This window comes from Condylostylus longicornis, unplaced genomic scaffold (genome assembly GCF_029603195.1).
Source record: "Condylostylus longicornis isolate FDR11 unplaced genomic scaffold, ASM2960319v2 ptg000044l, whole genome shotgun sequence".
NCBI classification, from domain to species: Eukaryota; Metazoa; Arthropoda; class Insecta; order Diptera; family Dolichopodidae; genus Condylostylus; species Condylostylus longicornis.
The window spans coordinates 7,886,696-7,913,415 of NW_026578013.1; the positions used below are offsets into that span (position 1 = coordinate 7,886,696).

The window sequence follows — 26,720 nt, forward strand, 5'->3', positions numbered from 1 at the left end:
ACACGTTACTACTTTAGATATATTTTAGGATAACACCACCAGCTAAAGAGTGAGAGAGTCAGAGAGTCATACTATCAGAGAGTCAGAGACTAATCATACAAAATTTAAATGGTACTTATTTGTATAATATTATTTGTATATCAAAGTAACGAACATGTATGTATGTATATTGCGAAAGGTTCATTAGGAAAAGGTTTTTTTTTTTGAAATCCTTTACGCATCACTATAGTACTTTTAGCTCCCTTTGTGGATGATGGATCCAGCATAGCTGCATAATTATTTGTTTTGGATGTTAGGGACACGCGGACGATCATCATTAGAGAAAACTATAGTGAGAATTGTGTGACCTTTGCAGACGACTACAATATAAAGTGACGAGAGTCATAGATAGTACTATCTTCTTTTTCCGAAAATAGAACTTCTTTTAAATAAAAAACCGGAATGTTTATATCTTATACAATATCTGCAACGGAGATTATATAATCCGTCGTAAACGCATTTTGAGTTATAAGCTAAAATTTCAGAGATTTAGGGTTTTATTCATTTAAACTAATCCGATTCTGTTGCAGGAGTGCCTAAAGAAGAGTTCGTGAGCTCTTGGGATCTTTTGTAGAAAAAGACCGAGACTGTCTGTCGGTATCCTCAAGGCATGTTTCAGATTTGGTTGATATTTATAAAAACTAGAGATCGCTGCCAAACGTAGATCTTATGGCGACAAAGATAAAACAGATGACCTCATCATACTCAATTTTCATAGCTCATGAAATTATAATTTTGAAAAAGAAACAGAGTTCAAAATTCTATTGATAGACATTAACATTGTATACTCAAGAAAAGTACAGGCAATTATTAATAAAATTATATGTATGTATTTATTTTATTATTAATTATGCATATTATAGCCAACATATAAGAGTAAAAATATATTTTCATTGTATAAGGTGAATACTTTCGTATTTTCGAAATCAAAGTTTTTTTATACATCAAAATATTAAAAAGGGAAGATTTTTGACAATACAAAAATAATTTAAAAACAATTTTTTTCTCGTTCTTTTAAGGCAAAAGTCAATCAGAATTGAATTACAAATATCCACATGTACAAAAAATTATGTATTATTTACATGTAATTATCAGTAAAAATATAGTGTGTAGAAAATTTTTACGAATTTTATACAATAGAATGTTAACATTCTATCTTTAAAGCAAAAAACTAATGATAAGAGCAGCTTATATGTACAGTGAAGATCTCTTTATATGTTTCCTTAATAGTCTTGTTTCAAATTAATTTCTAATGTTTCTTCAACAACCTGTTAGTTGTTAAACTAGATGCAATTTAAAAAAATGATTTTTTTTTTTTTTTGTAATATTACCTAAAAAGTTAAAAATTTTGATTAACTTTTTATTTTGAAATTTAATTTACCGGTTGTCCTTGGAGTGCAGCCAATTGTGCTGGTGTGGGAGCTATACCAGGAGGTGGTGGTGGAACTGAAACGGATCCTCCACCTAAATATTTAAAAACTCGTACAGAAGACTTGAAAGCTAATATTTAGTCATGTTACCTTTGCCTGAAAATCTGGTACCGGCAGCGTATTGAACAACCTTTAATATACAATAAGTTTACTAAAGTTCATATGTTGCAAAATAAAAATATTCTAAATTATACATGAATTGACTTATTTGCTGACTGTTGCTGTTGAATATTCTGATGCACAGGTCTAGGAATAATTGAAGGATATTGACTTTGAGCAACTGGGATGTGACCGTACCCTTGATTCATTTGTGGATATCCGATACTTGTACCAGATGAAGTAGGCATGTGTGCTGGTGATCCAAATGGTGCTGAAGGTACATTACTGTGTTGTGCATTAGAATACTGTTTCTGACTTTCTTCGTAAGATGGTGGAGGAGGCCTCTACAAGTAAAATTTACTTAAATTAGATTTGTGTTTATTTGAAATTCAGTAAATATTTACATCTGGAATATACGAGGGCGTTTCTTTATGAGAAGTTGATGGAGGTGGGGCGGATGGTGCGAACGGATAATCTCCATAAGGATATACACCTGCAAGATTTAGAGACATTGCAAATTACTTTTTTCATATTTTCTTTGCAACCTTTTTTTTCTGCCATATCTTGTGAAAAAAAAATTATTGTTGTTATCTTTGCTATCTATTGTTCCAATGAGGATTTAAGGCTTTATCTTTTTTATTTTTTGCTAAAAATTCGGTCCAAGTTAATTTGAAAAATATTTTAGCTGTCAAATACATATGACTGCTGGTCACTTTGACTTTTGATGAGTTACACAGGCATAGCAATATAGTATGTTCAAAGCCCTATAAAATCTTCCATTTAAGCTACATACATAAATTCTACATTTGTATTGTATATATATATTATGCTATTTAATATTAAGAATAAATATAATTTACATGTTACATATTTCAATTTTTTTTTGAAACGCAACTTTTTTAACTTAATAAGTTTTTTGCTAAAAATATATTTTTTTAGTTAAATAGTTTTCCGAAATATTTTTGTTTAACAAAATATTAAACTTGTTTCGCTTTAATAAAGTTTCACCAAAAAGTAGCGGGTATTGTACACGAATGCGCTACAACGGCGACCTACATGTGGACGAAACCATTTTTACATGAATTCGCATTATTATATAAGCGTATACATAAATGCGAATTTCTGAAGCATTTCTTCATCAAATTGATAGCAAACCATTTGTTTGAGCTTTCACTATTTTTATTTTTCTTTTTTATGATAACGATACTTTTTCTTGTATCCTAAAAAAACTTGTGTAATTCATTTAAAAAAATAATGAAGCAGTTTTTACAATTCCTATCGGCTTCACCTTCAGCTTCAGAAGCGTACGAAAGTTTCCTTTATGTTTTTAAAACAGAAGTTTTTTAAATAAAAAAATTAAATAAAAATATTTGTTTATAGCTTTTTCAAAAAAATTAAATATATAAATACATATATAAAATAGATTGCATATAAAAAGTTCAAGTGGCAGCACTGCTGAATGAAGAAATTAAAAATAAGAACTTATTTTGACATTTTCGATTTTGACTTCTGAAGTTCTCAATGTTCTTATTTTGTTCCATTTCTATACTTTTAAATGTGTACGTAAGTTTAAGGCCTAAGAAAATTTTATTCCAATAAATAATAATTGTTTCTGGTGTTATTAAAATATATCTCAATATATAAATAAAAGATAACAAGAGGGAAATAAAATTCTAGGTAAGTACAACTTCAATTAGTACCTGTCCTAAAAACAGTATTCAATCAAGATCTTAAAATAAAATTGAGTTCAAAAATATAAACATACATAAATGCTTTTTTGCGGTAAAATATACGCACAGATGTACATATATCATGTTAAGTAAACGGTTTGCTAATCGTTTCCGAATTCATGCTTAGAACAAATTTGGAGTGTGCATAAACATAATTTGGCATTTTTATAGTATTAATATAAATTCTATTATATATTTTTAGATTATTAAGAGACACGTCATTGTACAAAATTTTAAAAACATTTCTATAAAAATTTTCAGAAGTCGAAATGCATTTTCCTTATATGAAAATTGCTATTTACGTATTAACTTTTTTAACATATGCCTATTCTGGATATGGTTCTCATATGATATCAACCTTAAGAGATGCGATAATTGCAGGTATATCTTTTTTTCGAATTTCCATTTATTATAAACAAATAAAAGTTAAATATAATTTTTATAGCTGAAGCATTATTTGGGGACGTTTTTAAAAATGTAATTACAGTTGCAAAAAAATTTAAAACCGTTCACGAAGTATTTGATGCTGCAGTAGAAGAAAATTGCATATATACTTGTCCAAATGGGGTAAAACCTGTAAAAAATAAGTTTTACACACCTAGTTCTGATGGTTGTGGCTCTCTAGGATTAAGTATTGACACAAATTATTTACCAGCTGTAGAAATGGAAGCGTGTTGCAATGCACATGATATTTGGTGAGATACGTGATTTAATCAATAAAATAAATTTCCGCTTAATAAATTTTGCCTTTAAATTAGCTATGATACGTGCAACAGCGATAAAGAATTATGTGATTTAGATTTCAAAAGATGTTTATATAAATATTGTGACAGTCCTCAAGATGGATTTGCTAAAGAATTATATGCCAAAGGATGTAAAGGAGCAGCGAAAATGTTATTTACAGGGACACTAACTTTGGGTTGTAAATCATATTTAGATTCTCAAGAACGATCTTGTTACTGTGGGGGTGCAGGGTCGTCAGATTTTAATCAAAAATATAATAACTATAATGGATATAAAGAACAGCAGTCAAATTACAAAAAAAATTATAAGGAAAATAAGAAACCTCCAAAATATGGTTGGAAAGACGATTTATAGTTCTAAAAACATTTAAATTTTGTAGATAGGTTATGAGCATATGTATGTACATACATAATATGTAAATACATTATGTTAAAAATTTTTATAATTTGGTAAAGAAAATCTTAAGAGTTTTAAATTTGCCTAGGTACCTACTTAGATAACATTTGTTTGTTTTCGTAAATCGTTTTATTTATGTGAAGTGTTTAATATTTATACATATAATTACATAAATATGTAAATAATTATATAAAAAATAAGTTGATTAAAATAAAAGTTTTAAAAAATGAAAATTGATTATGTGTCTTACTTTGTTATATGGTTAACTAAACTAATTGTTGTGGCTATATTTGAAACATCGAAAGCGTCATGCATAATATAGCGATCGAATGGGAAACCTATATTTCTACCGTCTAATTTGTAAAATAAAGTACTCTCACAATAATCTTCATTTTTTGACTCCTCATTAAGTATTTCTCCATATTTAGATGTTACTTCGCTAATAATTGCCAAAAACTGGATACCTCGGGTGTTGCTTTTAGGCAGATTTAGTCTTTTAGGGAACCAATAATTACGTGATGTTTCGTATGATTTGTAGTTAAAGTTATCCTCTTTTGTATAATTATCAACGGCTGCAAAAAAGTTTTGAGAGTTTCGTGTGAAATATGTCTTGCCCGGTTGTAAGTTGTACAAAAACTGATCAATTTTAAAAAAATTTGCTTGTTTATCAAATAAATTGGAAGTTTTTCTTTTGCAATTAGCTATGGGTGCTACAAAGAGTTGAATATAAACTCGAGTATTAAATAACAATTCAGAGTTTATTTGATAAATAACTTCAAATGGTTCGTTATTTAATCTTTTAAAATAAAAAGTAAGAAATTCGGGGACACTACTATAATTGAAATCATTTCTAAAATCAACAGTTTTGATTTTTTTGTGAACAGTTTCCATGAATGTTTTTAGTTCTGATACTTTAATTTTTAGTTTTACACCTGGAAAACTCAAATCTTCCTTGTTATAAAACTCTGAAGGTTTCAACATGAAGTAAATATTCAAAAGTAATTTAGAAATTTGATAAAATAACGGATCCCTCATTTGGGTCTCGGTTTGTTCTAATAAATGTGGAACTATTTTAATTTTACCTTCATGTAGCACCAACTGTTTGCTATTAATATGGAAATGGCGTAAAAAATTTATGAACTCATGTAATAGTGTATTGTTATTCGCTATCAAGTTCAAATTTTCAAAGTAAATCTTCTTTAACTGCTTTAAAAATTTTATAGCATCCCAAGAACTTTCTAAATTTTCATATAAAATTGTAGTTCCATTATAATTTGTTAAATTTGATTTATAGTTAAATTGTTTCGATGAGTTAACTCTATTCGTTAAGTCATTGAGAAAAACGCTTTCATAATCTGCAATGTCCTCTTCCAATTCAGATAAGTATTCTAGGTTATATCTAGCTAAACATTGTTGAAGCCAGTAAAAGAAAAGGTTATTTAAATTTTTCTTACAACTTTTTTCGTTAAAATTAGATGTAATACCAAAAAAGTGTAAATTCATATTGAAATTGTATAAATTCAATTCAACATCCTCTAGTAAGTAATTAATTTTAAAATCGTTCCATATTTTCTCTTCTGAAAAAGTTCCAGAAATATTGTTAGTGTAAAAGTAGAACGGGAATATGTCATCCTGCGATGGAATTTCAATGTTACTAAATTCATGCCTTTGTTGTATAACTGATTTTAAAGCATAAACGAAAATTTGCTCGTTTACATGTTCACGAGCCCATAGTGTATTTTTGTAAAATGTTTCCCAATCTTTAGAAAAATATAAAAATTTAAAAACTTGAAGAATCTCATTTTGAACCGAAATTTCTTTTAGGCTGATGTAATATTGTTGCGGTAATAAACCACGTTCGATTAAATCAAAAAAAGATAAAACCTCACTGTAGTTCTGCAATATTTAAAATTAAAAACACATTTTGTGAAGAAATTATAACATTCTCATAATACCGTGTAAAATATAGGTTCAACAACAAGCTGCCTAGAATCTTCATAATATTTTGAAGTTTTTTCAAATGGTATTTGAATATTACTGAAGACATCATTGAAAAATAATTGTATGGACATAAACTTGTTATCACCTGAAATTTAAAAAAAATGTGTTAGAGCCATTCGTTATTTATAATAATTTTATCTATAATTAGATTAATTGTTTATTAAAAAAAATACTCTAAGATAAATTTTGTTTTTCAAAATTACTTTTCAACAATAACATTTCATTCGTTACTTTTGGCGATTTAATATGTTGAAAAGTTAACAAAATGTTGAAAAGAAAACGTTAATGGGATGTAGATCAGCAATAACAAATTACATATTTTGGTTTGTAATTGTTTAAATGATGTTCATGCTCCTTCTTACTTTTCCCTTTTGTGTTGCAGGAAATTTTTTGAGAAAAAGAGAATAGGTAAATAATTCGTCCACTTAAAGGATGAAAAGGACGTCAAGGAAAAATAGGGAAAAAACAAATGTTTTGGAAAATTACTTTCACATGGGTTACGAGCTACATGGTGATGTTGATTTTTACTGGTGTTATTCTTTGAAGATTTGATTTTTAAAAATATTTTTGTTTAGCTTCGAAAACAACAATTTTTTCAAAAATTATCGTAATGAAGATTTCTTTTTCCGTAGATTTGTTCAGTTTGCTTCAACAGATCTTTTTCACTCTCGAAATGCATTATATCCATTAATGCAATAAGTATTTACATTTGTATCTGATATTTGAAAAACAAATATTCAGCTTTTTTATTATGAATTTGACCTTTTTTTCAACCTCAATAATTTTACAGCCGCACCAGATATTAACTATATGTTACAGTATCACAAGTTACAAAAGTAAAAATCTGTTATAGTTTCATAATTTTTCCTTAATAAATTTTCGTTAGGATATTATGTCCAATTAAACATTTAAATAACTAAAAATTAATTATTGATTAAAAATCATTTATAAGGTTTCTTGTTAAATTAATTAATCCAAAAACTTCGATTTAAAACTGTTAATTATTAATAATTTTATATAAAAATTAGTGTACTAATAAGTATTCTGTTAAAATTTTAATTGAGAATTACCACTTATTTGATTAAAAATCAAATTTGAAAAACTTATGAAAATAATTATGTAAAAATATATTTTTAACAGCATTTTGTGAACTAGTAATATTTTGTAAAGCTGTACACAATTAAAATTTTTTTTTTATTATTTTCAAGTTAAATATGTATGTAGCATATAACTGTTCATCACAATTGCAACCAAATTATAAAAATGCATGTTATAAATTACTGTGTAAGTATAAATGTATATGTACATACATATATACGTAATTAAAAATATTGCTCATTCTACTTTGATAACGTGTGCAAGATTATAGGATATTTTTAAGTTTATGAAGGTTTACGTAAAGTATCTTTCCGAAGATTAATTTATTCAAGAACAATCCGAAAGAGATTTTGACATCTTCATGCTAATATTTTAAGTACATACATACATACATATTTTATATTTTGTAATGTACGTACATATATTTTGAAATTACTTTTTAGACATTTCAATATTTTCGTATTGTTTTAATGGTTCGTTAAACTAATTTTATCCAATTTACATTTAAATTTTCAAAGTTATATCTCTTAGAGAGATTAACAACGTTATCTCGTTAGGAAATTAAAATATTAATAAAAAAGGTTTCATTGTAAAACTATAAACAAAGAGGCGAAATATGGTATAACAATAGGTCTGTCTGGTATAAGAAAGTTTTTAAAAACTTTTAAAAACTTTTTAAAGTTTTTGGATGCAAAGTGTCTGGGACAATACTTTTTGAACAAAAATGAGAGAAAATGATGACATTTTCATTTTCTCATATATGCAATATTACTTGCATTAATATGAATTTACTTTCTATCTCCAAATTTATTTAATCTTGTTCTCGAATTTTCGGTTCTCGACTTTCTAGAATCCTGGTTAAAATTTCTTGATAACTCTACGTTTACCGCAAATAAAGTATGAGATTCTTATAAATTAAATACTAAATCAAATTAATTATTTTCAGTTTTAGCATACGTAGAAGATATTATAACAATTAGGTAAGAGTTGGCATGATTTCTTCACCATCCGTTACTTTCTTTTTTGAAAGAAACTAAACTAAATCAATTAAAATTAAAGTAGAAATGAAATAAAGGTTAAAATGTTAACATTCTTGTGGTATCATGAATTTTAAAACGAAAAAATGGCAATGTAATTCAAATGGTTATTCAAAATCCATTGTTTTAAATATTCTTTATGGCTTCTATACAAGTATAATATCTTTTATAAAACAGTCTTATCAAATTTAAAAACCATAGGAAGGTCATTTTAAGAACTTTATAAAAATATTTTTGGTACATATTATGTAGAATATTATATCAGCTTTTATATGATTTGAGTATGTATGTAAATAAAAATTCAAATTAATAAACATAATTTTGATTAAGTGTTTACCTGAACTTTTTGATGGCTGAAAGCTGTAAATGTATAAATAGCTAAATGATGGTCGTAATTATTATCAGTCTATTCTAGACTTTCAGAGTAGATACAGGATAATACAATGAAACTTTCAATTATCATTTTGGCTTGTTTAGCCTTTGTGGCTGCAGAACCTCTTTTGAAGCGTGATGGAATTAAGGCTGATAAAGATTTTTTGGTTAAACAAAAATTCTTTTTGGAAATTCTACATGATATTCAGGAGCCACTCCACTTCCCACAATATTTGAAAGATTCAGAAATACTCATCAGAGACCAGTCAGTTTACTTGGTAAAATAATAAAAAAATATATCATAAATATGTATAAAATAAATAAATTATATTTTTCTTTAGAACTGGGAACATGTTAAGGATTTCTTCACCTATTGGGATCAACAAGATTTCTTACCAAAAGGTCATGTTTTCTCAATCTACAATGAAGAACATCTTGAACAAGTTATGTATCTATTCAACTTCTTCTACTATGCTAAAGACTGGACCACTTTCTACAAGAATGTTTGTTGGGCTCGTGTGCATATGAACGAAGGAATGTTTGTTTATGCCTTAACAATGACTGTTTTACATCATAAAGATTATACTGGAATCGTTCTTCCAGCTCCTTATGAAATCCTTCCATATATGTTCTTTGACTCAAAAGTTATTGCTGATGCTTATGAATTCAAAATGAATTATCTTCAAGATAAAACTTTCTTGAAAAAAGATTATCCGATCAGATGGTGGGAAGATAGATACTTTTATGATCATGATGTTGTTAAAGATAACGAGTTTTTCAAAGGCTACGATATGTGGTACGTTTGGGCTAACTATACTCAAGACTATTATTATTCACATGAAGAGTCAACACTCTCCTACTTCAGAGAAGATATTGGATGGAATTCATACTATTATTATTATCATATGGATTATCCATTCTGGATGGACGGTGAAGAATTTGGTTTAACAAAAGATCATCGTGGTGAACTATTCTTACATATGCATCAACAAATCTTAGCTCGTTACTATATGGAACGTTTATCACAAAGATTAGGTGACATACCTGATTTCACATATTTCACACCAATAAAATATGGTTACAACCCACATTTGGTACACTATAATGGTCAAGGTTTTACAGTTCGTAAAAATTACTATGAAGTATATAACACAGATCAATTGTTTGATATCCAATTAGTTTTGGATTATGAACGTCGTTTCCGTGATATTGTTGACTTTGGTTTCTATGTAACATTTGAAGGCAAAAAAATTGATTTCAGAACACCAGAAGGTGTAGAATATCTTGGCAGCTTGATGGAGCATAATGAAGATAGTATGGATAAGACTTTCTTTGGATACTGGAGACTATTATCGCATTTACTTTTGGGAGGTTCCCACGGATTGCACTTCACTGATGAAAAATGGATAATTCCAAGTGTTATGGAACATTTTGAAACTGCTATGCGCGATCCAATCTTTTATATGCTCTACAAACGTTTAACATATATTTACATGTCTTATCAAAGCTTTTTACCAGAATATACTTATGACGAACTTATGTACAAAGGTGTTGAAATCACAGATGTTCATATTGACAAAATCGAAACTTTCTTTGAACATTTTGATGCTGATTTAACAACTTTAATGGGATACAATTGGATGTTCAAGGAACCTAATGTTATGTTCAAAGCTCGTCAGTGGCGTCTTAATTACAAACCCTTCAATATGAATATTGAAATCAAATCAGATAAAGCACAAAAGGTCATTATTAAAATTTTCTTAGGACCAAAATATGATGAGTATGGAAAACTTTATACTCTTGAAGAAAACCGTGAAAACTTCTACCAAATTGATCAATTTGTATATGATCTCCCAGCTGGAAAATCAGTTATTAAACATTCATCAGAAGATTTTTACTGGAACGTAAAAGATCGCACAACTTGGACTGAATTATATAAACGTGTTATGTTAGCTATTGACGGTAAAATGGACTTTACTTTAGATATGACTGAAGCTCACTGTGGATTCCCAGAACGCTTATTAATTCCAAGAGGTTGGGTTAAGGGTATGCCAGTTCAAATGTTCTTCATGGTTCTTCCATACCAAGATGTCAAACATTATGAAGGTTACAATGAAAAGATCTCATGTGGAGTTGGATCAGGTCATAGATTCATGGACAATTATCCTTTCGCTTATCCATTCGATCGCGATATTACCGATTTCGAAACCTTCTACGTGCCAAATATGCATTTTGAAGATGTTAATATCTATCATTTGGAACATTATGATGATTATTATGTTGGTTATTAGCAAAGGTTCAATAACTTAGAAAAAATAAATTGTAAAAAATCTTGTAAAAAGTGATATTTTTGTAATTTTGTTGATGTTTTGCATATTAAATATATAAATATTTACAAAAAAAAACAAACCTAATTTCGAATAATTTTCTTTTACGATATAAGTATGCACATACATATGTATATGTGATTGTATGTACGTGACTGGGTTCTTGTGCTTAATATACATATATCCTGATGTGTTACAAATAAAATTTAAGCAGGACATACTTTAATACTTATTTACATATTTAATTGTACGCTTTCCATTACCTGAAGATTCAACAATATTTTCTAAAATTGGCAGCATGATAAGGTTAGTCGAATTTTCGAAATTTTCAGTTCCGCATTATCAAAATGTAAGAAAATGTTTTTTACCCTAACTTTCACTATGCCAAATAGTAATACAGTAAAATTAATAAAAAGTAAAAACGATTTAAAACCCTGCACCTTGACAGTCTGAGTATAAAGACTTGCTTTTGAAATATTTAAAATTCAATTTCATGGTTGTATGGCAATTACTCGAACCTCTCACACCATTCCACAAAAACATATATTTGGACACATGTCTGCCAAATCTCATGAACCAAACTTTATTATTCTCCCGATTATATAAAATTAGCTTGTGGATTGGTATGGCAGCTACCCGAATCAGTGCACCCATTCTATTAAAATTTTTAGAGTACATACATAGTATATAAAACGTAATTGAACTCACGTGTACAAAATTTCATATTTATATCTTTATTGGTTTTTCAAATGTTTTAAATAATGTTTTTGAGTTGTATGACAGCTACCTGAACATGTTGTTCGAATTGGCCCAATAGCAATAAGGTTCATTCATGGCACAAAAGAAGCAACTTGTGAAAGTCTTGGTCGTATTTCCTTTAGTTGTTCTTCAGTTATCGTGCGATCAGACAGATATACATGTGTAAATCAACGCAAAATTTTACGCTGTGCAAGAAGATACATATCCATCTCCATACCGCAGATGGCTCCCTCAAAACCTCCGTATCAATGTTAATATATCCTACGGGAAGGTGCAAGGTACAAAAAGAATATTAAAAATATGTGTATGTACATATATCTTTGTACATTATGTACATGCGATAGGTTTCTTTTTCAAAATTTTTTTAGAATTTATTTAACACGCACATTGTATATATGTATGTATTGCATTGTAACGTACATTGTAGATATACGTTTCTGATAAAAAGCCGTATATAATATTTCTAAATAGAGATTGACTTACCTAATATAATCTATAACATACATACATATACTTATAGACAATTAAAAAAAAAAATATTGATATCAGTTCATACATTTGCATAAATTAATATACGGCAACTAAAAGTCATAGTCTGTTCTGTAGTCAGTTATGGCATCTTTATTCGCACATAGGTTAACAAATTCGTACGGGTATCACAGAGTTGACAAGGTCAACTCTATTTTTTTCTCGTTTTCTTTAATATTAACGTACCAGCTTCTCATTTTTCCAGGTCCGGATTCATATACTAATTGGTAGGTATGCATTTAGCTTTTAATTTTATCAGACAAATTTAGTAAAAACACCAACATCAAGCAAATTAACGTTAACTTAACTTTACTACTTAAAATATACTTATGTATGCAAGTCTTTGTTTTGTTTACTGACACTGAAATACGTGGGCACTTGAATATGCATAATGCGTATTCTTATAATAGTTTTAATGTACAATCAAAACCTGATAGTTCACGCCTTGTCAGAACAAGAAATCAAGTAATTAAATTTAGTACAATGAAATTATTAAACATTTAGTTGACATTTACCTAGAAAAATGTAAATTTCTGTCTTAGAATAAAGTTTCGCTTTATTTCTTCCGAATTCCCTGAAAAATTCGTTTCGGTAATAACCATAACTCAGATATTAAATTTCAAGAAATTCTAACAATAAGTTCTATATATATAAGCAAATATAATAAAAAATGAAAAATTGGTTCCCGACTGCTGATCTTTCCAAAAAACTTATAGGTTCATTGCTTTAACATCCCTAATTTAAATATTTAATTTCAAGGAAATTGGTTGATAATTACTTTTTATATAGGCAAAAATGTAGAATCGGACCGCAAAAAGGTCCAGTTCCCGAGGACCGATATATCCCAAAAGTTGATCAATCCGCGCCATAGCCAAAGTAAATTCACATAAAAAAGTTCTGCAAAATTGGACCAGCCAAACTTGAAATACACGTGTGTACACACAGACCGGCAGACCGACCAGTTTGCAAACGAAAACTCGACATCTGAAATTTGGTGCCATCACATAAAGTTCGTTATTGTAGGATAAATAAGAAAAAATATTTAATACGATGACCACAAAAGCGTAAGATGTTATTTTAATGGAACATAACGCCGTAGACACTGAAACATAAAAGAAAAAATTCTTATTCTCTTATGTCGATAATTGAAAGTATACTTTTAGAATAACTTTAAAGCAATTTCAATTAAATGAAAAAGCTTTGATTAAATATCTATTTGTTCTTTTTAAAAAATTAAAAAACTTCAATTCAAAAATATTTATATAACATAAAAGTGTTTCAGTTGAGTGCCTCTAGTCCAGAAGTTTCCAAACTTTTCTATCTCGTAGATCTCCTGTCGTATTTTTCAATTTTATTAATGTTTTTCAATGATAGACTTTGATAGACCCCTGATATTTTCTTTGATAGATTTAAATTTCTAACAGCTGTAGCAAGGAATGTGTTCTATGATGTGAGAAAGTTAAATAAAAAAACAAAAAATTTTCAAGCGACACATGCAGTTGAAGTGGTAGTTTAAACGAAAGAAGAAACGAAATGAAAAATGCAAAACAAATGAAACATATTTTTTTCCCCTATAATTTGGGTTTTTCGTTATAATGTTTTCCCGCTTGATTTGAATTTTTGGTGTATAGATGAAATAGCATATTGTCTTTCTAAAAGGGAATTTTTCATTAAATAGACCCACCATTTTCATTTCGTAAACACCCATTTCATTTGATGGACCTCCAATTTTTTTTCCACCCTCGTAGACCCCTAGCAAATCTTCATGGACCTTTGGGGCTCTATATAGACAACATTAGGAATCACCGCTCTATTTTGTAGAGACATTTTCGCTGTCTAATATTAAAAAACTTTTTATGCCAGACTTTTGATTTATTATTAATTTTATTACCGCTATAGGAATAATAATGTATAGGAACAAAAATACATATGTATGTGTGTATATTGTCATTTTTATATTAATAATATTATAAAAATTAAAGGTAAACTAGCGACAAATCAAAAAATGCATAAAATCCAAAAGATTATTTTAAAAAATCGATAAAATACGTTTGTATTTAGAGTTATTAAGAATTTTACTTAAATTAAAATACTTTTATTAGAATTTACATGTATAAATTCTTGTTATAAAAAATCGATGGCAGCAATCAAAAAGTGTAAAAAATATAAAATAATTATTAATGTTAATTTAACATTTATTTTATTTTTGTCTTGACTGTTTTTAAGAGTTCGTAAAAGTGATCTCTTAGAAATAAGTTTATCTTTAGAATAATTACTTGTTTTACTTCACATACGCAAAGGTTTTTGATTTTTGTCGTCTTAGTTTTTAGTTTCTTTCTCATGTTAAAGAGGGGTTTAATACTATATAATAACTACTATTATTAGAACTGTATTACAATTTAAGTGAATCATACAGTCAGTCTCGATTAAGTTACAGCTACCGTTAGCATATAAATTACGTATATATAAAAGAAACGTAAGTATACATAATATCAAATTTAAATTTCTTTAATGTTAATTTCTGTTTAGGTTCGTATTTTAAAATATAATTCTGTCTTTATGTTTATAATCTCTATGTCCATTGTTTACCTTATCAAATTAATAAAATTTCACCTTGAGGTCGTTGCAGATTTAAAATTTCTTACCATAATATATATAATGCATACACATTCATATTTATGTATAAAATAGCTTTACATCACAAAATAGAAAGTCAAAAGCAATTAACTACAAAAATTGGCATATATGTACATACATACATATTGTATAGATATGTAAATAATATTGTTTTTTCTCAAAATAATCATAATTTTTACTATCTGGTACCAAACAATTTTTCTGACTTTAATAAATAATTTTTTTAAGATTAGAAATAAGGGAACTTATCTGAAAATGTATAAATACCAGGGAATGTGGCAATCAGGGTATCAGTTTGTTTTAGGCTTTCTGAGTGGATACTGACAAAATGAAACTTTCAATAATTATTCTGGCCTGCTTAGCCCTTGTGGCTGCAGAGCCTCTTTTGAAGCGTGATGGAGTTAAAGCAGACAAAGATTTTTTGGTTAAACAAAAATTCTTTTTGGAAATTCTACATGATATCCATGAACCACTCCAATTTCCAGAATACTTGAAAGTATCAGAAAAATTTGTTGAAGATAAATCGTCTTACTTGGTAATACATTATTTACGTATATTTAAGTTTGAATTTAACGTTAACATTAATTTTAAAATAATATTAATCCTTTTATTCATTTAACAAATAGGATTGGGAACATGTTAAGGATTTCTTTATTTACTGGGATCACCAAAACTTCTTACCAAGAGGTCATATTTTCTCAATTTACAATGAAGAACATCTTGAACAAGTTATGTATCTATTCAACTTCTTCTACTATGCTAAAGATTGGACCACTTTCTACAAGAATGTTTGTTGGGCTCGTGTACATATGAACGAAGGAATGTTCGTTTATGCCTTAACAATGACTGTTTTACATCATAAAGATTATACTGGAATCGTTCTTCCAGCTCCTTATGAAATTGTTCCATATATGTTCTTTGACTCAAGGGTTATCAATGACGCATATGAGTTCAAGATGAATTATCTTCAAGATAAAACTGTACTGAAAAAAGAGTATCCAATTAAATGGTGGGAAGATAAATATTACTACAATCACGATATTGAAAAAGACAACGAATTTTTCAAAGGATATGATATGTGGTACGTTTGGGCCAACTATACTCAAGACTATTATTATTCACATGAAGAGTCATCTTTGTCCTACTTCAGAGAAGATCTTGGATGGAATTCATACTATTATTATTATCATATGGATTATCCATTCTGGATGGACGGTGAAGAGTTTGGTTTGTCAAAGGACCATCGAGGTGAACTTTTCTTACATATGCATCAACAAATCTTAGCTCGTTACTATATGGAACGTTTATCACAAAGATTAGATGAAATCCCAGAATTTTCTTATGGTAAACCAATAGAATACGGCTACAACCCACATATGATGTACTACAATGGTCAAGGATTTACAGTACGTAAAAATTATTATGAGGTATACAATACTGAGGAATTCCATGATATTCAATTAGTTTTGGATTATGAGCGTCGTTTCCGTGATATTGTTGATCGCGGTTTCTATGTAACATTTGAAGGCAAGAAAATTGATTTAAGAACTCCAGAAGGTGTAGAATATCTTGGTAGTTTGATGGAGCATAACGAAGACAGTGTTGATAAACGTTTCTTTGGATACTGGAGATTGTTATCTCACTCACTTTTAGGAGGTTCTTATGGAATTTATTTCAACAACGACAAATGGGTTATCCCAAGTGTTATGGAACATTTTGAAACTGCTATGCGTGATCCCGTTTTCTACATGCTTTACAAACGTTTAATCAATATTTACATCAAATATCAACATTTCTTACCACATTACCAATACAGCGAACTCTTGTTTAATGGAGTTGAAATCACAGATGTTCAAGTTGACAAAATTGAAACTTTCTTCGACTATTTTGATGCTGATTTAACAACTTTAATGGGATACAATTGGATGTTTAATGAACCTAATGTTTTATTCAAAGCTCGTCAGTGGCGTCTTAATTATAAACCATTCAATATGAACATTGAAATCAAATCAGATAAAGCACAAAAAGTAATTATGAAAGTTTTCTTAGGACCAAAATATGACCAATATGGAAAACTTTATACTCTTGAAGAAAACCGTGAAAACTTCTACCAAATTGATCAATTTGTATATGATCTCCCAGCTGGAAAATCAGTTATTAAACATTCATCAGAAGATTTTTACTGGAACGTAAAAGATCGCACAACTTGGACTGAATTATATAAACGTGTTATGTTAGCTATTGACGGTAAAATGGACTTTACTTTGGATATGACTGAAGCTCACTGTGGATTCCCAGAACGCTTATTAATTCCAAGAGGTTGGGTTAAGGGTATGCCAGTTCAAATGTTCTTCATGGTTCTTCCATACCAAGATGTCAAACATTATGAAGGTTACAATGAAAAGATCTCATGTGGAGTTGGATCAGGCTATAGATATATGGACAATTATCCATTTGCTTATCCATTTGACCGTGAAATCGTTGATTTTGAAACTTTCTATGTGCCAAATATGCATTTCGAAGATGTTAATATCTATCATTTGGAACAATATGGTGAATATTACACTACTTATTAGAAAGTCTAGCGAAGAAAAAAAATTTTAATTCTGTAAAAGTAATGTCAGCTCTTATACAGATAAAATAAAAAAGATAAAAACTAATTTTTCTTATTTTTTTTTATATACATACTATATACATATGTAAATGTAAGTATTAATATACATTAATAATATATAATTCTTAATAATATATAGTAAACTGCATTGGTTAAAAGCTGATACACAATATACAAACATATTTAAAACTTTTAGGATACTTATTAAATTTTATGACTTATTAAAAAAATTGATTGTAGGTAAGTTTCAGGTTATGTACTATTCTATAAATAACCATAAACTCTTAGACTACAGTATTAACTTTTTTAATGAAATGTGCCTTAAAGCATTTAGCAAAATGAAGATCTAACATCAATTTGTTTTATTCAGTAATATAATACAACCTTAATCTTAATCTGCATTTTTTTGACGTCCTTTCTTTGTCATCTGTTTTTCAGAAAAACATATGTATGTACATACATTTGTATGTATGCATGTAAAAAAGTAATTATAAGATTTAGTCAGAACATTAGGATAAGATTTACGACTTTTTTAACACGATTATTTGCATTTAATTGCACATTGTGTATATTGAGGTGACTGTTATTTATTGAAAATCCATTGATTTATGTCTCCGTTTTTTTTTAAATAAGAGTTCATAAATTATGTGATAGTAAAAATACTTTAAAACAAATTTTTAGCAGATTTTGCCTCCAGCTTCTTTTTTGATTAATATTTTACTTGTTTTAATGCGATAATGCGATCATTAATTGAAATAAGCCATTTTAAAAAGGTTATTAAAAATCATCCAAGTTATAAATACATACCTACATACATAGATGTGAATGAATGTACAACAAGATCGTGGTTTCATTTGGTTTAACATAAAAACCAGGTGGGTATACATATTTGTTATATAAGTATGTATAGTTAAATTCATTATGAAAGACTAATTAGGTATATTTGTTCTAACACCTAAATTTTTGGTATTTTTCGCTTTTAATATGTGTGTTTTAAATTTGAATTGCACTTGTATAATTTAGAGGGTCTAATCAAAAGATATACATATGCTATTTCCTAATAACTAATGAAATGATCGAAACATTTTAAATTCTTAATTAAAGTTATGTTGTTTCTTGTAAGAAAATATAAATACGATCAATATAAGGTTTAAATCTTGAAAATAAGTATGCTGTATCTAGGGATGTACATTCTGTTTGTACTTATATATGTATGTAAGTATATGTACTTAATTAGTTCGATAGTGTATTCAAATTTGTTTGATCGATCACTTAAGCCCAACACAATAGGGAGGTATGAGAACTTAGTTTTTTAAAAATAACGATCAAAATAACGTGTAAAAACAAAAGCTTGAACAATCTATTTATTTTAATTAATTATGTACATACATACACACAAAATATTTCGCAAAATTTTGCAAATTTTTTATCTTTGTTTAACTTTGTAAAAAACAAAGTACAAACTGACGTTTGAAAACTTCTTTCATAAAATTTAAATTAACGTAGTTCAATATACTTACTGTACATATGCATGCGAAACAATTAACAAAAACATACACATGTATTTCTTTTTCAATAGAGAAAAAAAATTTATTAACAATAATTTATTATAACAAATGTGACAATTTTTGTAAAATAAAAGCAAAAGACAAAACAACAAATTTTTTTTTCAATTAAGAAAGAAAAATTATTAATATTTAACAATAATTTGTTGTCACAAATGTGTCAATTTTTTTAAATAAAAGAAAAAGATAAATTAATATTTTAAATAAAGTTAATAATTAACAAAGAAATTATGGTAATTATCTAAATGATAAACTTTCACATCTTCGAAATGCATATTTGGCACATAGAAAGTTTCAAAATCAACGATTTCACGGTCAAATGGATAAGCAAATGGATAATTGTCCATATATCTATAGCCTGATCCAACTCCACATGAGATCTTTTCATTGTAACCTTCATAATGTTTGACATCTTGGTATGGAAGAACCATGAAGAACATTTGAACTGGCATACCCTTAACCCAACCTCTTGGAATTAATAAGCGTTCTGGGAATCCACAGTGAGCTTCAGTCATATCTAAAGTAAAGTCCATTTTACCGTCAATAGCTAACATAACACGTTTATATAATTCAGTCCAAGTTGTGCGATCTTTTACGTTCCAGTAAAAATCTTCTGATGAATGTTTAATAACTGATTTTCCAGCTGGGAGATCATATACAAATTGATCAATTTGGTAGAAGTTTTCACGGTTTTCTTCAAGAGTATAAAGTTTTCCATATTGGTCATATTTTGGTCCTAAGAAAACTTTCATAATTACTTTTTGTGCTTTATCTGATTTGATTTCAATGTTCATATTGAATGGTTTATAATTAAGACGCCACTGACGAGCTTTGAATAAAACATTAGGTTCATTAAACATCCAATTGTATCCCATTAAAGTTGTTAAATCAGCATCAAAATAGTCGAAGAAAGTTTCAATTTTGTCAACTTGAACATCTGTGATTTCAACTCCATTAAACAAGAGTTCGTTGTATTGGTAATGTGGTAAGAAATGTTGATACTTGATGTAAATGTTGATTAAACGTTTGTAAAGCATGTAGAAAACGGGATCACGCATTGCAGTTTCAAAATGTTCCATAACACTTGGGATAACCCATTTGTCGTTGTTGAAATAAATTCCATAAGAACCTCCTAAAAGTGAGTGAGATAACAATCTCCAGTATCCAAAGAAACGTTTATCAACACTGTCTTCGTTATGCTCCATCAAACTACCAAGATATTCTACACCTTCTGGAGTTCTTAAATCAATTTTCTTGCCTTCAAATGTTACATAGAAACCGCGATCAACAATATCACGGAAACGACGCTCATAATCCAAAACTAATTGAATATCATGGAATTCCTCAGTGTTGTATACCTCATAATAATTCTTACGTACTGTAAATCCTTGACCATTGTAGTACATCATATGTGGGTTGTAGCCATATTCTATTGGTTTAACATATGAAAATTCTGGGATTTCATCTAATCTTTGTGATAAACGTTCCATATAGTAACGAGCTAAGATTTGTTGATGCATATGTAAGAAAAGTTCACCTCGATGGTCCTTTGACAAACCAAACTCTTCACCGTCCATCCAGAATGGATAATCCATATGATAATAATAATAGTACGAGTTCCATCCAAGATCTTCTCTGAAGTAGGACAAAGATGACTCTTCATGTGAATAATAATAGTCTTGAGTATAGTTGGCCCAAACGTACCACATATCATATCCTTTGAAAAATTCATTGTCTTTTTCAATATCGTGATTGTAGTAATATTTATCTTCCCACCATTTAATTGGATATTCTTTTTTCAGTACAGTTTTATCTTGAAGATAATTCATCTTGAACTCATATGCGTCATTGATAACCCTTGAGTCAAAGAACATATATGGGCAAATTTCATATGGGGCTGGAAGAACAATTCCAGTATAGTCTTTATGATGTAAAACAGTCATTGTTAAGGCATAAATGAACATTCCTTCATTCATATGTACACGAGCCCAACAGACATTTTTGTAGAAAGTGGTCCAATCTTTAGCATAGTAGAAGAAGTTGAATAGATACATAACTTGTTCAAGATGTTCTTCATTGTAAATTGAGAACACATGACCTCTTGGTAAGAAGTTTTGATGATCCCAATAAATAAAGAAGTCCTTAACATATTCCCAGTTCTATTATAGATGTAAACAAAAAACAATTAAAATAATTTCGAAACTAGTTTCATATCAACTTGAAATTCTAAAGCAAATAGTTTATTACCAAGTAAAATGTTTTATCTTCAACAAATGTTTCTGACGCTTTCAAGTACTCTGGAAATTGGAGTGGTTCATGGATGTCATGCAAAATTTCCAAAAAGAATTTTTGTTTGAGCAAAAAATCCTTGTCTGCCTTAATTCCATCACGCTTCAAAAGAGGTTCCGCAGCCACAAGGGCTAAGCAGGCCAAAATGATTATTGAAAGTTTCATTTTAATTTCTTTCCAGTGTGAAGTTGTTCTATCAACTAAGTACTTTCCTCGATTTGGTAATTCTTTTATATAATGTAGTTTTTCTGAATTCTTTATCAAATAATATGAAACATTTAGTTATCCATCCTGGAATTTTCTTTTACTTTTTTTGGATTTGATTATATTTTAAAATAACCTTGAGATATTTTGATTTAATTAAATTGTAGGAAAGCTTTGATAGTAAATGTTGATGTCAGTGTTACTATCTATTTAAAATCCCAGTTTTTACCAAAATTGAATTCTATATTATTATTGTTTTTATTATATTTTTGTATGATAAGAATCCATGCTTTTATTGCATATTTTTGTTTAATTGAACTTGAACTTTAATGTGAAATTATTTTTATTTAATTACTTTGGGGTCTACGAATTTTATATAAAAACCTTGAGTCGACAGCTGTTTAAGTAATGTATAAAAATTTCTTATTTTCTTTTGATTTGTATTTTAGCAACTATATTTTTTATTAGCTTAAAATAGTCTGATTTCTAACGCTACAGAAAATATTATTAAAAATAGAATTCTTAAAAGAATTATTAATCATACAAATTACTATGCTATCTTTCTAATTTTCTTAAATAACTTTGTAACGACCTTTGTTGAAAACATGATGTGCAGAGCTCAGTTTTAATAGTTCTTCTTTGATAAGACGAGTTATTTCACGCTTTGCTTTCTGAACCGATAATTCACTGCAGCTTTCAATTGCTAAGTACAATTTTCGCTCACCTTCTGGGGGGTTCTTTCCAGTTGGAACATAAGTGCCACGCACGGTCAATCCAGCTTCTGAATATTCCGATATTTGAGCTAATGCTTCTTTCGATGTGACTTTCCACCTAGCTTGCTGGGGGAAATCGTTAATTTCTAATTCCTCTTCGTACTTCGTAAATACTGATTGTACTCCAGGAAGTAAACCCTCTTCATCTTCTTTAGGTTGATAATTAAGTTTATTATTCAATTTAGCAGCTAACTGTTCAACAACTGTGCGAGCCTAAATATGTAAAAGTTAATGATAATAAATCATGAATTTTTACCATAATTTGATTTTTATGTTACCGTAATTAGAGGAGGAGCTGATGATGAACCTTTTAATATAGCTTCGGCTGTTTGTTGGGTTGTTTTGGTATCTAATCCAAGATTCTTAGCAGTGTTTATTTTTGATGCTAAACGTTTTGCTAATTCAAGTTTTTCAGCAGACACAGGACCAGTAGTTGGTATTATTGGTGGTTGCAAATTTGGAACAGTTATTGCAGCAATAGAAGGTACAACTATTTGGGGTGGTGGAATAGTTGGCGCAACTGAAGTTTCTTTTATATTACGTTTGGCAGCAAACATATTTTCTATTTGCTGATCAATGTCATTTTCTATGTCTTCATCATCGTCAGAATCCGCTAAACCTAAAGCAGCTTTCTGAAGTTTTTTGCTCTCTTTGACAGCGTTTGCCTCCTGTTCATCAAACTTAAAACCTTTGCCGCTAAAACCTCCCCCGGTGTGCACTTTTTTACCCTCTGCTTCTTGTAAAGCTTTGTATGTATCCCAAAGTTCTTGTAATTCTAACGGAACAGGCGTTGAAGACAATTCTAAAGCTCTAATTATATCTCCAGCATACCTTCCTTGTTCAGTAGTCAAAAAAGTCCAAGCGAAACCTTTGTTTCCAGCTCGACCTGTTCTTCCAACACGGTGGACATAATCTTCATAGTGGTTGGGACAATCATAATTAACGACTAATATTAAGTCTTTTACATCTAAACCACGGGCAGCAACTGACGTTGCGATTAATAATCTCACTTTTCCAGACTTAAAATCTAAAATGGTGGAATCTCTGTCAAATTGGTCAATACCACCATGTAAACTCATGCAAGGATATGAAGCTTTCATCAAATCTTTTAGCAAACTGTCGGCATTTTCTTGCTTATCAACAAAAACAATTATGCTTCCATGTTCCTGATATAAACCTAAGAGTTCCAAAAGTTTAAAGAATTTAGCATCATCTTCTAATACGGCAATATTTTGCTCAACATCTTTACATACGACTGATCGACCGCCAACAATAACTTCAATTGGTTTTTTCAAAATTCGACGTGCTAGGGCTTCCATTTGCCGTGGGAATGTTGCGCTAAACATTACCGTTTGTCTGTCTGGTCTAATATTGTCAATTATTCGCATTACTTGGGGCTCAAATCCCATATCAAACATTCTGTCAGCTTCATCTAGCACTATATACGTAACTCTACGCAAATTTGTTACACGACCAGAGTTAGCAGCAAGCATATCAATCATTCTTCCAGGAGTACAAACTATTATTTCAGCTCCACGCTTTAGTTCAGCTATTTGCTCAGAAATGCCAGTTCCACCATAGACGCAAACAGGTCGTAAACCTAGCGATTTAGAAAATTTGCGTATATCTTTTCCTATTTGCATGCATAACTCACGGGTTGGAGTCATAATAATTGCAATGGGTCCATCTCCCTCTTCTAATGGTGGTTGATCAAGAATATGACGGAACATTGGTAGAATAAAAGCTATTGTTTTTCCGCTTCCAGTTTTAGCAATACCTATTAAATCTCTGCCAGACATAATAGCTGGTATAGCTTGACATTGGATAGGTGTCGGCTTTTCAAAACATAACTTTTTCACCAAAACATCCATTTCTTTTTTAGATACTCCACAATGGGCCCAGGTCTGCAAATTAAAAATATTATTCTTGCATCCGTTATTTATTTTTATGGTTATTATTTATACTATCCATTTTTGGTATGGAACAAAATCCTATACTATTACATTAGAATTTTTTGAATTTGTCTCGCTATGAAAGGTGACAATAAAAGAATAAAAGTTAACAAACCATACCAAATTCAAACCATTAAAGCTTAAAGTATAAATATTGTATTATACTTTTGGTAACTTCCAATTTTAATGTTATGCCGCATAATCGTTTGATACCAAAGATATAAAATTACACGTTATAAAACGATAAAGTAGCAATGAATTTCTAAACTTATACATGCATATGTATGCATTTTGAAAATAAGACAAATTCGTTATGAAGAAATTCAAAAGTATGAAGTAATTTAATAGTATGTAATTTTAAGTAATAAACAAAAATGAAATAAAGTAGCTGGGACACGTGCGTGTGCGTAAGGGCATGCGTTCGACGATATTTACCTTTATTGGTTTTGGACATCCTTTCCCTTTAACTTGAATTCCTTCTAATTCGCTGCGATGTTTTTCTACTTCTTCATTAGTCATTCTTGCTAATTCTGGAACTTCAACATAAAAGTCTTTCCTGAAAGACGAATAATTTACTTCCGAATGATTTATTTTAGCCAATTCTTTTTTATGCTTATTAGCTAAATTAACTGCAGCATCTTTAATATCTTCTAATTCTTCTTCACTAGAATAATCAAGGCCATCCTGATTTTGCTCTATAAGTTCGCCTTTATTACTACGCTCTACTCTCTTTTTAGCTAATCCTGTAACAATAACCACACCTTTCGAATCACTGCTCTTGTTTTGATCCGGTGGATTAGAAAGTTGATTTACCTTTCTAACTTCTTTGTCAATATCTTGCATAAAAGCATCTAGAGGGTCAATTTCTTCTTCATCTTCCTTTTTTTCTTCTGGTTTCTTATTTTGGCTTTTAATTTCATCATTTTCGTTGTTCTCGTCGTTTAAATCCAAACCTGGTTTCTTTCTTCCATCTTTCGTATTTTCATCTTCATCTTCAGATTCATCTTCCAAAGACCATTTTTTAACATTCAATGGAAGAACTATTTTTGGAATGTCCTTTTTATTTTCCAATTCCTTTAATTTACGTTCAGCTCGCCAACGTTCGATCCGTTCTCTACGTTTAATCATTTCTTGTTCCAATCGTTTTTGTTCTTCTTCTTTATCAAGCTCCTCTTCTGAACTTTCACTTTGTTCAATTTCATCTTCTTTGCTTTTAGTGACATTCTTTTCTTTGTTAAAAAACTCTTTTTCACAATTGGATTTTATAGAATCTGTGCGCCGTTCCCTTTCGCGTTCTCTCTCCCTTTCTCGATCTTTTTCTCGTTCATGCTCTCTTCGATCTTTCGAACGATCCCTCCTGCTGCTTTCCCTACTATAAAAAACATTTTAATAGCTGTTTACAGAAATATACCGAGACATACTGTTTACTCCTCGAGCGAGAGCGTTTTCTACGTTTCTCCTCACGGCGTTCTTCTTTCAGTCGACTTTTAGAGCTTTTGCTATCTTCCTTCTTTTTTCGTTCTCTTTCTGAAGGGGATTTGGATCTACTGCGACTTCTAGAACGTTTCCTTTCACGATATTTTTCACGCCTTTTGAGATGTATACATTTATTAAATATTTTCTATCTAACCTATAAATTCAAGACTACTTACGTGCTAGAGCTTCTTGAAGACATTTTGCGATATTTTACTTAAATTATTTTAAAAATATTGACAATATTTAGAAATTGCATTCAAGTTGGAAGAATATTGTTTTATCTATAATTTTTAGTTCAAACAATTATTTTTGTTTACAATTCAAATTACCGAAAGTTCTTAATAAAATAATGAGTGATAAATATATGTTTGTGCAGAATTCTTTTCAAAGCTGACAATATTACTGTCAGCCGTGGTCAGTGCTGCCAAATAGATTAGTCCAAATATCTTACTTTTTCTAAAATAAAATCTTCATTTTGAAGATTCGATTAAAAAAAGTCTTTACGAATACCTCGATTTTCAATTGAAGTTAAATTAAAAAAAGTAGGAACCCAAATTATCACAATTTCAATTCGAACTAAACCAGACCTCAAAAAATATCATAAATTTTATGTCATGGAAGTAGCGTTGCCTATTAAATTGACTTTTTGG

The 26,720-nt window shown here is 29.3% G+C and overlaps 7 protein-coding genes across 7 annotated transcripts; 3 read left to right on the forward strand and 4 right to left on the reverse strand.

Annotated features, from left to right (window-relative positions):
• Positions 1 to 1,106: 1,106 nt before the first annotated feature.
• LOC129610115 (DAZ-associated protein 2) lies at positions 1,107 to 2,358 on the reverse strand. Its single transcript, XM_055522490.1, has 6 exons — positions 2,114 to 2,358; positions 1,973 to 2,061; positions 1,664 to 1,912; positions 1,560 to 1,599; positions 1,421 to 1,503; positions 1,107 to 1,370 (listed from the first exon to the last, which is right to left on the reverse strand). Exons 1-6 carry the CDS (start codon positions 2,127 to 2,129, stop codon positions 1,323 to 1,325), a joined length of 525 nt encoding a protein of 174 aa, XP_055378465.1. The 5' UTR covers positions 2,130 to 2,358; the 3' UTR covers positions 1,107 to 1,322.
• Positions 2,359 to 3,108: 750 nt separating this feature from the next.
• LOC129610114 (group XIIA secretory phospholipase A2) lies at positions 3,109 to 4,657 on the forward strand. The gene is made up of 4 exons (XM_055522489.1): positions 3,109 to 3,245; positions 3,560 to 3,679; positions 3,744 to 3,993; positions 4,057 to 4,657. Exons 2-4 carry the CDS (start codon positions 3,568 to 3,570, stop codon positions 4,394 to 4,396), a joined length of 702 nt encoding a protein of 233 aa, XP_055378464.1. The 5' UTR covers positions 3,109 to 3,245; positions 3,560 to 3,567; the 3' UTR covers positions 4,397 to 4,657.
• A 27-nt stretch (positions 4,658 to 4,684) lies between these two features.
• LOC129610415 (arylphorin subunit C223-like) lies at positions 4,685 to 6,510 on the reverse strand. Its single transcript, XM_055522981.1, has 3 exons — positions 6,394 to 6,510; positions 5,756 to 6,334; positions 4,685 to 5,644 (listed from the first exon to the last, which is right to left on the reverse strand). Exons 1-3 carry the CDS (start codon positions 6,508 to 6,510, stop codon positions 4,685 to 4,687), a joined length of 1,656 nt encoding a protein of 551 aa, XP_055378956.1.
• A 2,507-nt stretch (positions 6,511 to 9,017) lies between these two features.
• LOC129610416 (hexamerin-1.1-like) lies at positions 9,018 to 11,237 on the forward strand. Its single transcript, XM_055522983.1, has 3 exons — positions 9,018 to 9,224; positions 9,288 to 9,640; positions 9,725 to 11,237. The coding sequence occupies exons 1-3, from the start codon at positions 9,018 to 9,020 to the stop codon at positions 11,235 to 11,237; spliced, it is 2,073 nt and encodes a 690-aa protein (XP_055378958.1).
• Positions 11,238 to 15,525: 4,288 nt separating this feature from the next.
• LOC129610417 (larval serum protein 1 beta chain-like) lies at positions 15,526 to 17,790 on the forward strand. Its single transcript, XM_055522984.1, has 3 exons — positions 15,526 to 15,732; positions 15,824 to 16,178; positions 16,263 to 17,790. Exons 1-3 carry the CDS (start codon positions 15,526 to 15,528, stop codon positions 17,771 to 17,773), a joined length of 2,073 nt encoding a protein of 690 aa, XP_055378959.1. The 3' UTR covers positions 17,774 to 17,790.
• Positions 17,791 to 19,585: 1,795 nt separating this feature from the next.
• LOC129610418 (larval serum protein 1 beta chain-like) lies at positions 19,586 to 22,052 on the reverse strand. Its single transcript, XM_055522985.1, has 2 exons — positions 21,624 to 22,052; positions 19,586 to 21,535 (listed from the first exon to the last, which is right to left on the reverse strand). The coding sequence occupies exons 1-2, from the start codon at positions 21,828 to 21,830 to the stop codon at positions 19,586 to 19,588; spliced, it is 2,157 nt and encodes a 718-aa protein (XP_055378960.1). The 5' UTR covers positions 21,831 to 22,052.
• A 254-nt stretch (positions 22,053 to 22,306) lies between these two features.
• LOC129610169 (probable ATP-dependent RNA helicase DDX46) lies at positions 22,307 to 26,438 on the reverse strand. The gene is made up of 5 exons (XM_055522586.1): positions 26,247 to 26,438; positions 26,016 to 26,183; positions 25,030 to 25,966; positions 22,921 to 24,546; positions 22,307 to 22,855 (listed from the first exon to the last, which is right to left on the reverse strand). The coding sequence occupies exons 1-5, from the start codon at positions 26,267 to 26,269 to the stop codon at positions 22,442 to 22,444; spliced, it is 3,168 nt and encodes a 1,055-aa protein (XP_055378561.1). The 5' UTR covers positions 26,270 to 26,438; the 3' UTR covers positions 22,307 to 22,441.
• Positions 26,439 to 26,720: the final 282 nt, after the last annotated feature.

Bases quoted from the DNA above. Each gene is read 5' to 3' on its own strand.
- LOC129610115 (XM_055522490.1), bottom strand. The intron at 1,913-1,972 runs GTAAATATTTAC...TTTTACTTGTAG, and splicing joins CGCCCTCGTATATTCCAGAT to AGGCCTCCTCCACCATCTTA. The intron at 1,600-1,663 runs GTATAATTTAGA...TGTATATTAAAG, and splicing joins CAGCAAATAAGTCAATTCAT to GTTGTTCAATACGCTGCCGG.
- LOC129610114 (XM_055522489.1), top strand. From the start codon at position 3,568: ATGCATTTTCCTTATATGAAAATTGCTATTTACGTATTAACTTTTTTA. The intron at 3,680-3,743 runs GTATATCTTTTT...TAATTTTTATAG, and splicing joins AAGAGATGCGATAATTGCAG to CTGAAGCATTATTTGGGGAC. The intron at 3,994-4,056 runs GTGAGATACGTG...CCTTTAAATTAG, and splicing joins TGCAATGCACATGATATTTG to CTATGATACGTGCAACAGCG.
- LOC129610415 (XM_055522981.1), bottom strand. From the start codon at position 6,510: ATGTCCATACAATTATTTTTCAATGATGTCTTCAGTAATATTCAAATA. The intron at 6,335-6,393 runs GTATTATGAGAA...TAAATATTGCAG, and splicing joins TTGAACCTATATTTTACACG to AACTACAGTGAGGTTTTATC. The intron at 5,645-5,755 runs GTTAACTCATCG...AAATTTTTAAAG, and splicing joins TCAATGACTTAACGAATAGA to CAGTTAAAGAAGATTTACTT.
- LOC129610416 (XM_055522983.1), top strand. From the start codon at position 9,018: ATGAAACTTTCAATTATCATTTTGGCTTGTTTAGCCTTTGTGGCTGCA. The intron at 9,225-9,287 runs GTAAAATAATAA...ATTTTTCTTTAG, and splicing joins GAGACCAGTCAGTTTACTTG to AACTGGGAACATGTTAAGGA. The intron at 9,641-9,724 runs TTTCTTGAAAAA...TAACGAGTTTTT, and splicing joins AATTATCTTCAAGATAAAAC to CAAAGGCTACGATATGTGGT.
- LOC129610417 (XM_055522984.1), top strand. From the start codon at position 15,526: ATGAAACTTTCAATAATTATTCTGGCCTGCTTAGCCCTTGTGGCTGCA. The intron at 15,733-15,823 runs GTAATACATTAT...TTTAACAAATAG, and splicing joins AAGATAAATCGTCTTACTTG to GATTGGGAACATGTTAAGGA. The intron at 16,179-16,262 runs TACTGAAAAAAG...ACGAATTTTTCA, and splicing joins TTATCTTCAAGATAAAACTG to AAGGATATGATATGTGGTAC.
- LOC129610418 (XM_055522985.1), bottom strand. From the start codon at position 21,830: ATGAAACTTTCAATAATCATTTTGGCCTGCTTAGCCCTTGTGGCTGCG. The intron at 21,536-21,623 runs GTAATAAACTAT...CATCTATAATAG, and splicing joins AAGATAAAACATTTTACTTG to AACTGGGAATATGTTAAGGA.
- LOC129610169 (XM_055522586.1), bottom strand. From the start codon at position 26,269: ATGTCTTCAAGAAGCTCTAGCAC. The intron at 24,547-25,029 runs GTAAATATCGTC...TTTAATTTGCAG, and splicing joins GATGTCCAAAACCAATAAAG to ACCTGGGCCCATTGTGGAGT. The intron at 22,856-22,920 runs GTAACATAAAAA...TTACATATTTAG, and splicing joins CAGCTCCTCCTCTAATTACG to GCTCGCACAGTTGTTGAACA.